Raw genomic sequence first — 12,088 nt, forward strand, 5'->3', positions numbered from 1 at the left:
AGCCATCGGCACTTGACAGCCACTTGTAACTCAAATGCAGCAGACCAAATTCCATATTATCAACCCAGCAGGTAGCAGCAGCTATCAGGTAAGCAGCAGCAAACACTAAAGCAGCGGACAACAAGGGGATCACCAGCAACACCAACACCACAGCAAGGCAGTCCAAGGTTTGGTGAAGATGGCAGACATTCTCTAAACATAGTAGGATTTCCTGCCAGTTACAAGAAACAACAACCCAAATCACAAAAGCCCAATAAAATCCAATAAGAAGGGTAATACACACATTATTTAAACTGTCATCACTCGGCCCACAGTATAGGACCTCACTACACTCGAAAATTGCTTCCTTATCCTGCAAATAAAGAGATAATATATATATAACGGTTAGCATATAAAACACATGTAGGCTATTTTCACTCAACCCTTAAACATTCCATAGATGCTGCTGAAATGACTAAACAGAGTTAAAAGTTTTATGTCTCACTTCACTCAACCCACTTTCCGAGGAAATAGACACCACCAGCTGCACAGGACACAAACAATTAGAAAACCCACATTATATAGCTCACCAACACTCAACTCTCATGTGAGAAACTCCCATCACTCAACAGCCCTCCCAATACGAACAGTACGGGGCTTCAGAATGGAATCAGTCAAATTCCGTTGCTTTAAGAACCATTCATCACCTGCAGATCTAGGTAAATTGTTTAATGACATTAGCCAACCTCTAATCATTTGAACAATTGACTTGATAACAACTTCTTCAGGTTTCATTTCCTTTTTAAAAATTCTGTTATTTCTTTCAATCCATACTTGATAAACTGTACACAGCAGAGCCAGTCTAGTAGTAATGGCTCTCAGAGATTTACCCATACTCTCCCTAATAGCAACATGAATAATATCAGGCCAAAAAATGTCAGGCCACTTTACATTACACTTAACTTTAATAGCATCCCAAACCTTAAGAGAGAAAATGCAATTAAAGAAAAGGTGGGAGTGGCTTTCAGTGTGGTGATTGCAAAAGGAGCATTTGAAGTCATCCCTCAGACCAAAAGATTCTAACCTGTCCCCAGTGTTAAGCCTTCCATGTAAGGCAATCCAGACAATGAAACTAACTCTAGGGATAGTGAACGGACCCCACAACAGTTTATACCAAGCCACCTTATCATATTTATCTCTCCAGTGGTTCCAAGCAGATTGGATGGAGAATTTACCATCTTGAGTAAGAGTCCAAATAGGAATATCATTACTCGAAGATCTGGGTTTAAAAGATGGGGGGGTCAAAGATATAAGGTCTCTAATCTCCCAAGAGTTGGGAAAAGGCCAGTTCCAGGAATCCCCATTAACAATATTGCTCACTTTAGCCTCCCCAGAGAGCCCAGAATCATAGATAATCCTATTCCCAAATTTGTCCCAGATAGAGCCCACCGGATGCCAATTATCATGCCACAAAAAAGTGGCATTACCATTCCCAATTTTGTGTAAGATGAGAGGAAATATAGACTTTCTAAGAGAAAGAATCTTCCTCCAGACCCAAGAAGGGTCACTAGGAACAGAGACTTTCCAAAAACTTTTGCCTTTGAGTAAGTAAGATTTAACCCATTGGCACCACATCGACTTCTCACCCCCCGAGAAAAGGAACCAAATATGTTTGGCAATAGCAGCTCTATTCCAAACCTCCAGAGATTTAAAACCCAGACCACCTTCATACTTGGGAGCGCAAACCTTGTCCCAAGCAATTTTCGCACTATGCTTTTCAGATCAACCCCGGACCAGAGAAAGGCTTTAAGTAAATTTTCAATTTCTCTAACAACCTTCTTAGGGAGGATGAACAATGAGGACCAATAGACTTGCATGGAGAACAGAATGGTTTGGATAAGCTGAGCTCTACCAACATAAGAAAGGGCCTTATTGGTCCAACTCTTAATACGGCTAGTGATTCTGTCAATAAGCTGCTGGCAATCAAAGGCTCTCAACTTAGTGGTGATTAAGGGAACACCCAAGTACTTGACAGGGAGGGTACCTTCATTGAACTTTACAATCTTAAGAATTTCCTCCCTAAGACTAGGACCACAGCCGCAGAAAAAGATATTACTCTTGCCAGCACTAGGAGTAAGCCCCGAAAGACTCTTGAACTCCTTAAGCCCATGCATAATCAATTTGCACAGTAGACCCCCCTTTGCTGAATATCATAAGATCATCAGCAAAGCACAAATTAACAATCTTAGTCTTCTCACATTTCCAATGGAATTTAAAAAGAGGATGCTTGGATTTCTCAGCAAGGATCCTGGCCAGGATTTCCATAGCCAAGACAAACAGGTAAGGAGACATTGGGTCTCCCTGCCTAAGGCCTCTAGCGCCCTTGAAATAGCCATGTAGGCTACCATTGATACAAATGGAAAACGACGGACTAGTGATACAAGCCTTAATCCAGGAAATCATAGAGAGTGGAAAGGCTATGGGACATCAATAACAAACTCCCTGTCATGACCCGAACCCGCCCCTATGGGTTAAGGACATAACCGGCCAGTAATCCTGAGATCACCTACGGCCTCAAAACAAAACATGATGACTTGTCAGAGTAAAGGGGCCAAACAGAAGCAATAATTAAAAACTTTTTCCATAGAGCCGTGCTTATATGCACATCAAACAAACCATATTCAGATACGTTAATAACCCACATCAAAGGTACAGTTTCACAAAATTCATTATAGATAGGATCATTCAAAACGAGCCATCCTATAACAGACTATTTACAGATATACACAAGGCCCTTGCCAACAAGACAAAACATAAGTACGTAGCAAAAAGGCAAGGTAGGTCTCAAGAGTGAGACACAAGGCTGACTTCCTCAAAACTCGGATTTTCCTAGCAGTCTTCACTGGGGCTGGGTTTGGACTTCCCTTGGCTCACCTACAAACACATGAATGAGCGTGAGCGATAGCCCAGTGAATAATATCAAACATGACAGTTACATAACAATTTGTAGAACAACATGCTCCAAATGGCCTTGGGCCCAATTTATACTTCTATTTAACAAAGATATATGACTATACGAAATGCAAATCAAGTAACTCTAAACATTCTGGCCTTTGGCCCATTCGGGTTTCCATTCATGGCAAAACGGCCTTCAGCCCATTCATTCATGTCAAAACGGCCTTTGGCCCACTCTTTCATGTCAAAACGGCCTTCGGCCCACTCATTCATGTTAAAACGACCTTTGGTCCATTCATTTATATCGAAATGACCTTTTTTTTTTGGGTAAGTAAGTCATAAAATAAAGACAGTAAAATGTACAAGTTTACAAGGGGCATACCCCAATCGAAATGACCTTTGGTCCATTCATTCTTATCAAAACGACCCTTGGTCCATTCATTTACATCAAAACGACCTTTGATCCATTCATTCTTATCAAAACGACCCTTGGTCCATTCATTTACATCAAAACGGCTTTTAGCCTATTCATTCATATCAAAACGGCTTTTCGCCTATTCATTCATATCAAAACGGCTTTTAGCCACAATCCCAATTAACAACTCATAAGGTTTATAAGGGAATAAACAATTAGACATTGACAAGCTTTCGAATGTTGATATTACTCACAGTGATCGACTTGTTGATTTGCCCTGGGGCTTGACCCTACACGTTTCATGAACACAAAAGGGTCATTAACAGTTCAATCCGTTCCTTAATTCACATATTCCTCTTTAGGCTTTATTCTTATGTTATCAACTCATTTACAATGCTTAACATATGCCTAAGAGTGTAGACTTCCCCGCTCGAAAACAGGGTCCCCGCTCGAGCGTAGACTTCCCCGCTCGAGCGGACACTATAGGCCTGCAAAAGTACTGGTTGCCTGAAAATTACGCTCGAGCGTTAAATAGGTCGCTCGAGCGGAAGGCCCGTCAAAATAGCTCCCACGCTTGAGCGTCAACTTTCCCGCTCGAGCGGAAACCATGTCTGCAGGAAATGCTGGGAGCTCGATTTCTCCGCTCGAGCGTAACTTCACCCGCTCGAGCGGACATCGAAAATCTGGGTTTTCCAGATTGAGTTCTTGAGCTTCATCTTGACATTCAAAGGCTCTAAATGCATGATTTCGGTCCAAACTTCACAAAATTATATACTATCATGGTACAAACATAGGATTACAACATATTGAAGCTCAATTTCATAATTTATCTACATGCATGTCCCAAAATGTGTCAAACTCAATCATTAACATAACAAATTCATGCTTATATCTTCTCAATTTGTGCATGCATGTCAATTCTTAACTCCATCAATGCAAATGGTGTTCATACTCATGGAACACAACAAAACATGCTTGCATGTAGGATTTAACACTCATGTTTCCATATTCATCCCAATACATGCTTGATTATGCAAAAACATGGTGATCCTATACATGCATGTGCATTTTAACTTCAAATTCATCAAGTAGAGTACAACTCTTGTTCTTGATCACCAATTAACCTTTAATTCACAAAATCACCAGTTCAAACTCATGAATTCATAAACAATCACTTACCTAGAAGCTCAATCTATGGTCAGTTCTTGAGTTGGACTTCAAATTCATAACCTTGGGCCAAAAATTACACAACTTTCTCCCTCACTCTCTCTCTAACAGCCGACCTCCTCCCTTTCTTAGAGTTTGATCAGCCAAAAATGAAGGATATATGAGAGAATGAGGAGTGTAGTGCTCAAATACAAGAAGCCCCACTAGCCACATTTAAGATATTAAACAATTTGAGCACAATGCCATTAAATAATTCAATTTAATCTGGCCCGAATCAATTTTTCGATTAAATTTCACCGTAGGCTCTAAAAATTATGGCAATCATAATGGCGTAATCAATTTCGGGTTCTGTGGCCGATAAGGCCCTCAATTATATTTCCAAAGCTGATTATTCAAACAGATATTCCTACGGTGAACAGATAAAATTTCAAAATCACATATATTCACATAATGGCACATAAAATCATAGTAAACACGTAATCATACTCAATTTAAGGACCAATTGGCATACTACGGAACAGGGGTATTACACTCCCATCTAACAGTATCGTAGGCTTTCATAATGTCAACTTTCATAGCACATTTAGGAGTAACGGACCGACGATGATAACCTCTCATGAGCTGTTGGGACAAAAAAATATTATCAGAGATCCTCCTACCTTGCACAAAAGCAGATTGAACAGGGTCAATCAAATCAGGGAGGACAACCTTAATTCTGTTAGCAATAATCTTGGGTATGCACTTATAGATTGTGTTGCAACAAGAAATAGGCCTAAAGTCACCCACTCTCAAAGGATTAGGAACCTTAGGGATGAGAGCAATAATAGTGCTGTTAACCTCAGAGAGAAGTTTACCAGACTGGAAAAAGGTTCTAATTGCTTGAGTAACCTCCTTCCCAACAATGTCCCACGAGGCCTTAAAAAAACTACCCGTAAAACCATCCGGGCCAGGGGCTTTATTAGCCTTAAGAGACCAAACAACATCCTTAATCTCTTTATCAGAGACAAGACTACCAAGCTTTATAGATTGTTCCACAGAGACTCTAGACTGGACCAGAGAATTAATCCTTTCAAAACCATTGTACTGGTCCTTGAGCGGGGTACCAAAAAGATTTGTGAAAAAACTAATGAAGGATTGATGAATGTCTTCAGGCTTAGATGATTTACTACCATCATCCAACTCAATGCTAAGGATTTTGCTTATGTTAATATTGAACCTTAGTTCAGTACTGAACCTTAGTTCTGTTCCCATAGCTTCCTGCAAACTTTTCCACAATCTAGATACAAATTTCGGATCCCTATCTGACACAATGGACACCGGAACTCTGTGTAACCGGACAATTTCATCAACATAAATAGTAGCCAATCTATAGGCAGTAAATGTAGTTTTGGCAGGCAGAAAATGTGCAGATTTGGTCAGTCTGTCGACTACAACCCAAACAGAGTCCATACCTCGGGAAGTCCGAGGTAGGCCAACAACGAAATCCATAGTCACGTGTTCCCACTTCCATTCAGGAATAGGGAGAGGTTGAAGTAGACCGCCTGGTTTCTGATGTTCAGCCTTAACTTGCTGACACTGGAGGCACTTGGACACATATTCTGCAATCTCTTTCTTCATTTTGGGCCACCAATAGGTTTGTTTCAAATCCCGATACATTTTATTATTACTCGGATGCATAGCAAATACAGATCTGTGGGCTTCATCTAAAACCCTCTTCCTCAGCTCCGGAACATCTGGGACACATATTCGGTTTCGAGATTTCAACATTCCATTCTCGACACTGTACTCTGCTTTTGGGCTTACTTCAAATTCATCAATTACCTTTCTGAGGGACTCATCTTCTTTCTGTTTCTGCTTGATCTCATCAACAATTGCCGGTTCGGCTGTAATAGCGGCTATCAATCCGCCCTGTTCACATACCACCACTTCAATTTCAGACTTTTCAAAGTCGTGCAAAATCTCCCTTTGTTCAGTAAGCAAACAAGCCATACTCCCTGTTGATTTTCTACTCAAGGCATCAGCCACTGTATTAGCTTTCCCGGGGTGATACTGAATTTCTAGGTCGTAATCTTTTATCAATTCTAGCCATCTTCTCTGACGCATATTCAACTCTTTCTGTGTGAAGAAGTATTTTAGGCTTTTATGATCTGTGTAGACTTCACACTTTGCCCCATACAAATAATGCCGCCAGATTTTCAAAGCAAAAACAACTGCGGCCAGTTCCAGGTCATGTGTTGGATAATTCTTCTCATGTGGCCTCAACTGTCGGGAGGCGTAAGCAATAACCTTTCCGTTCTGCATTAACACACAACCCAAACCCTTATAAGATGCATCACTGAAAATCACAAAATTTTTCGTACCTGAAGGTAGTGTCAAAATTGGTGCAGTGGTCAATCTTCTCTTTAATTCATGAAAGGCTGATTCTCTTTCACTATTCCACTCAAATGGTTGTCCCTTACGTGTCAATTGGGTAAGAGGCACAGCTAATTTCGAAAAGTCTTTTACAAACCTTCTGTAGTACCCAGCTAAGCCCATGAAACTGCGAACTTCCGTCACATTAGTTGGTGTCGGCCAATTCACAATTGCTTCTATTTTCTGCGGGTCCACTGAGATTCCTTCCTTGTTGATCACGTCCCTAAGAAAATAACCTCATCCAACCAAAACTCACATTTCTTTAACTTAGCAAATAGTTTCCTTTCCAGAAGTATTTGTAAAACAGTCCTCAAATGATGTTCGTGTTCAAGTCTATCTTTAGAGTATATCAAAATATCATCGATGAAGACAACAAGAAACTCATCAAGGTAGATTTTAAAAATTCTATTCATTAAGTCCATAAATGCTGCCGGAGCATTAGTCACTCCAAATGGCATAACAAGAAACTCAAAATGACCATACCTCGTTCTGAATGCGGTTTTCTCAACATCCTCTGCTTTAACCTTCAGCTGATGATACCCGGATCTCAAATCGATCTTAGAAAACACCTGTGATCCCTGCAACTGGTCAAATAAGTCATCAATACGGGGTAAAGGATATTTGTTCTTTATCGTTACCTTGTTCAGTTCCCGGTAATCAATACACAGGCGCAAAGTACCATCCTTCTTATTTACAAATAACACTGGTGCACCCCAAGGCGAGGTGCTAGGCCGGATAAACCCTTTATCAAGAAGGTCTTGCAACTGTTCCTTCAATTCTTTCATTTCGGCGGTAGCCATTCTGTAGGGAGTTTTAGAAATAGGCTGGGTGCCCGGCACGGTCTCAATAGTAAACTCTATCTCACTATCTACCAATTCCCCTGGTAATTCATTTGGAAACACATCTGGGAACTCTCTAACAATGGGAATATCATTCAATTCAATATTCACGGATTGTTCAGTCAATACATAACACAAATAACCCTGGCACCCTTTCCTGATCAATTTACATGCTTTCATTGCAGATATCAAATATGGTGGAGGCACTACCCCATTTCCCACAAACACAATCTCTTTTTGTTCTGGGGGTTTAAACACGACCCTCTTTGTCACACAATCTATAGTGGCACAATATTTGGTCAACCAATCCATGCCCAAAATTACATCGAAGTGTCTAAAGTTTAAGGGCAACAAATCTACATATAGGGTAGCATCCTCAATATGCATGTCACAAAACCGATATATATAGTCACATAACACAGATTCCCCCGACGGAGCAGACACACATAACAAATATGGCAACAGTTCTAGGGGTCTTTTCAGTCTAGATGCAAATGCATATGTCACAAATGAGTGCGTCGATCCAGAATCAATTAACACAAAAGCATCCTGATTACATATTGAGATAGTACCTGAGACAACGGCATTGGCGTTCCGCGTATCGCCCGGAACGAGTGCAAAAACTCTCCCTTGTCGCACTGTATCCCCAGTAGTAGCAGATCTCAAAGTGTTTCCCGGCTTTGGGATCGATGCAGTGGAGCTAGCAGCTATCTTTCCACTATTCTGATTACAATCTCGGGCTATATGCCCCTGTTTCCCACACTTAAAACAGGCTCCCGATGCACGGTAACAGACTCCACGGTGCCTTTTGCCACAAGTGTTGCACATGGGAGCTGTGTCTCGGGAAGAACTTGAAGTAGTTGAGGAGCCCGTGTTTTGCTTTTTTAGAAATTTCTTCTTTGAAAAGAAGCCTTGTCTTTTGTTGCCTTTCCATGCTGTTGTTGGCTTAGCTTGTCTAGCTATGTTAGCCTCTGATATGATGGCCCGGTCAAGCACCCCAATGTAGGTTTCCAACTTCAGGACATTCACTCGCTCTAGGATGTCGCTTCGGAGCCCACCTTCAAAATGCCTTGCCTTCTTATAATCAGTTTCAATTACGTGTGGTGCAAACCTGGCCAACTCAGTAAATTTGGCCTCATACTCAGCTACAGTCATGCTGTCTTGTTTGAGTTCCATGAACTCTGCCACTTTCCTATCCCGGACACACTGCGGGAAGTACTTGTCATAGAAGATTTCCAAGAACTTCGCCCAATCAACATCTCTGTCGTTTTCCCTCATCAACATCCACCATCTTCTCGCTTCATCTTCTAGCATAAAGGTGGCTAGAAGCACTTTCTGTGTATCCGAGCACGGAAACACCTCAAACAGTTTTTCGATCCCAAGAACCCAAGCCTCAGCTTTCAAAGGATCCAGTCCGCCATGGAACTGTGGTGGTTTCATTTTCTTGAATTCCTTGGTGAGAGCGATTATTCGATCATCATTTTGATTATCTGGCACAGGTGGTGCCGGAGGTGGAGGTGGCGGGTGTGGTTGCTGCCACTGTTGTTGCCACTCCTGTTGCTGTCTCAAGGCTTCTGCCATTTCTTGGATCAGTCTTTCCATTCTGTCCAGTCTGGCAGTAGAGGATTCCTCTAACTCATCACCTCTGGTCCTCACCATCTGATTAAACTTGCATTATATTTCATACAAAAGGTACACAAGCACGCATACACTAAGGAGCACATATTTCCAGATAATTTGCAATGCAAGTAGTTCACAACTTACACATATAATTATTTATAACAAAACATTTAAACATATAATCAATTCTTCCAAACTCGTACTTATCACATGAACGCATCCTAGATCTTATCTAGACGCTTATTGCTCTTTTTGGACAAGTGTGTGAGTTATTAACTCGTGCTCTGATACCACTCTGTCATGACCCGAACCCGCCCCTATGGGTTAAGGACATAACCGGCCAGTAATCCTGAGATCACCTACGGCCTCAAAACAAAAACATGATGACTTGTCAAAGTAAAGAGGCCAAACGGAAGCAATAATTAAAAACTTTGTCCATAGAGCCGTGCTTATATGCACATCAAACAAACCATATTCAGATACGTTAATAACCCACATCAAAGGTACAGTTTCACAAAATTCATTACAGACAGGATCATTCAAAATGAGCCATCCTATAACAGACTATTTACAGATATACACAAGGCCCTTGCCAACAGGACAAAACATAAGTAGGTAGCAAAAAGGCAAGGTAGGTCTCAAGAGTGAGACACAAGGCTGACTTCCTCAAAACTCGGATTTTCCTAGCAGACTTCACTGGGGCTGGGTTTGGACTTCCCTTGGCTCACCTACAAACACATGAATGAGCGTGAGCGATAGCCCAGTGAATAATATCAAACATGACAGTTACATAACAATTTGTAGAATAACATGCTCCAAACGGCCTTGGGCCCAATTTATACTTCTATTTAACAAAGATATATGACTATACGAAATGCAAATCAAGTAACTCTAAACATTCTGGCCTTTGGCCCATTCGGGTTTCCATTCATGGCAAAACGGCCTTCGGGCCCATTCACTTATATCGAAACGGCCTTCGGCCCATTCATTCATGTCAAAACGGCCTTTGGCCCACTCTTTCATGTCAAAACGGCCTTCGGCCCACTCATTCATGTTAAAATGACCTTTGGTCCATTCATTTATATCGAAACGACCTTTGGTCCATTCATTCTTATCAAAACGACCTTTGGTCCATTCATTCTTATCAAAACGACCCTTGGTCCATTCATTTACATCAAAACGACCTTTGGTCCATTCATTCTTATCAAAACGACCCTTGGTCCATTCATTTACATCAAAACGGCTTTTAGCCTATTCATTCATATCAAAACGGCTTTTCGCCTATTCATTCATATCAAAACGGCTTTTAGCCACAATCCCAATTAACAACTCATAAGGTTTATAAGGGAATAAACAATTAGACATTGACAAGCTTTCGAATGTTGATATTACTCACAGTGATCGGCTTGTTGATTTGCCCTGGAGCTTGACCCTACACGTTTCATGAACACAAAAGGGTCATTAACAGTTCAATCCATTCCTTAATTCACATATTCCTCTTTAGGCTTTATTCTTATCTTATCAACTCATTTACAATGCTTAACATATGCCTAAGAGTGCTTATAAGTGAAAGAGAAAGAGAATGTGCTAGCTTCATGTGACTCTGCTGGGATTTCTCTTGGGGTAGATCTTATCCTCCGTTATGGCTTGGGTTAAGTGGCTTGGATGTCACGGCTGTGAGGAGTGTGTTGCTTATTGGATTCCATGTTTTATCTGCAGTAGAGACTGGGGGCTTGTGAGGTTGATTATTATCTTTGACTCGGCTTGAGGGTTGTTGTTTGGTCTGTGTCTGTTTTGTTTATAAGCTTAGTGGTGTTATTTTGTGTGTATCTCTGCCCATATATCCACCTCAAGTTCCCATCTATTATCTCTGATGGTAGGGATTACTTGAGGACAAAGAGGATATATGGGCAGAATTGGGTTTTTTCTGTATTTCTGTTGTTCTTGCTTGTCCCCTCTATTTTTAGGGGTTGCAGTGATAGTTTATGTTGGTTATATCTGTTTGTTTTTTTTATTATTTGTTGTTGGGCGTGCCTGGGGTATGCCCCTTGTAAACGTGTAAATTTTATTGTCTTTATTTTATGACTTACTTACCCAAAAAAAAAAAAAAAAGTGAAAGAGAATGGAAAACGAAACACAGAACGCATGAACAAAATTTCAGAAAACAGGGTCCCCGCTCGAGCGTAGACTTCCCCGCTCGAGCGGACACTATAGGCCTGCAAAAGTACTGGTTGCCTGAAAATTACGCTCGAGCGTTAAATAGGTCGCTCGAGCGGAAGGCCCGTCAAAATAGCTCCCACGCTCGAGCGTCAACTTTCCCGCTCGAGCGGAAACCATGTGTGCAGGAAATGCTGGGAGCTCGATTTCTCCGCTCGAGCGTAACTTCACCCGCTCGAGCGGACATCGAAAATCTGGGTTTTCCAGATTGAGGTCTTGAGCTTCATCTTGACATTCAAAGGCTCTAAATGCATGATTTCAGTCCAAACTTCACAAAATTATATACTATCATGGTACAAACATAGGATTACAACATATTGAAGCTCAATTTCATAATTTATCTACATGCATGTCCCAAAATGTGTCAAACTCAATCATTAACATAACAAATTCATGCTTATATCTTCTCAATTTGTGCATGCATGTCAATTCTTAACTCCATCAATGCAAATGGTGTTCATTCTCATGGAACACAACAAAACAT

At 41.0% G+C, this 12,088-nt stretch overlaps 1 protein-coding gene across 1 annotated transcript; it reads right to left on the reverse strand.

Annotated features, from left to right (window-relative positions):
- Positions 1 to 600: 600 nt before the first annotated feature.
- LOC145793339 (uncharacterized) lies at positions 601 to 8,354 on the reverse strand. The gene is made up of 4 exons (XM_082876145.1): positions 8,340 to 8,354; positions 5,047 to 5,563; positions 1,815 to 2,182; positions 601 to 1,725 (listed from the first exon to the last, which is right to left on the reverse strand). Exons 1-4 carry the CDS (start codon positions 8,352 to 8,354, stop codon positions 601 to 603), a joined length of 2,025 nt encoding a protein of 674 aa, XP_082732271.1.
- Between the last annotated feature and the right edge of the window lie 3,734 nt (positions 8,355 to 12,088).

This window comes from Camellia sinensis, chromosome 6 (genome assembly GCF_055761805.1).
Source record: "Camellia sinensis isolate YWXY chromosome 6, ASM5576180v1, whole genome shotgun sequence".
Classification (NCBI taxonomy): Eukaryota; Viridiplantae; Streptophyta; class Magnoliopsida; order Ericales; family Theaceae; genus Camellia; species Camellia sinensis.

Bases quoted from the DNA above. Each gene is read 5' to 3' on its own strand.
- LOC145793339 (XM_082876145.1), bottom strand. The intron at 2,183-5,046 runs GTAATACCCCTG...TATGATATTCAG, and splicing joins CGATACTGTTAGATGGGAGT to CAAAGGGGGGTCTACTGTGC. The intron at 1,726-1,814 runs GTTGTTAGAGAA...GCTTGGGACAAG, and splicing joins TGTTCATCCTCCCTAAGAAG to GTTTGCGCTCCCAAGTATGA.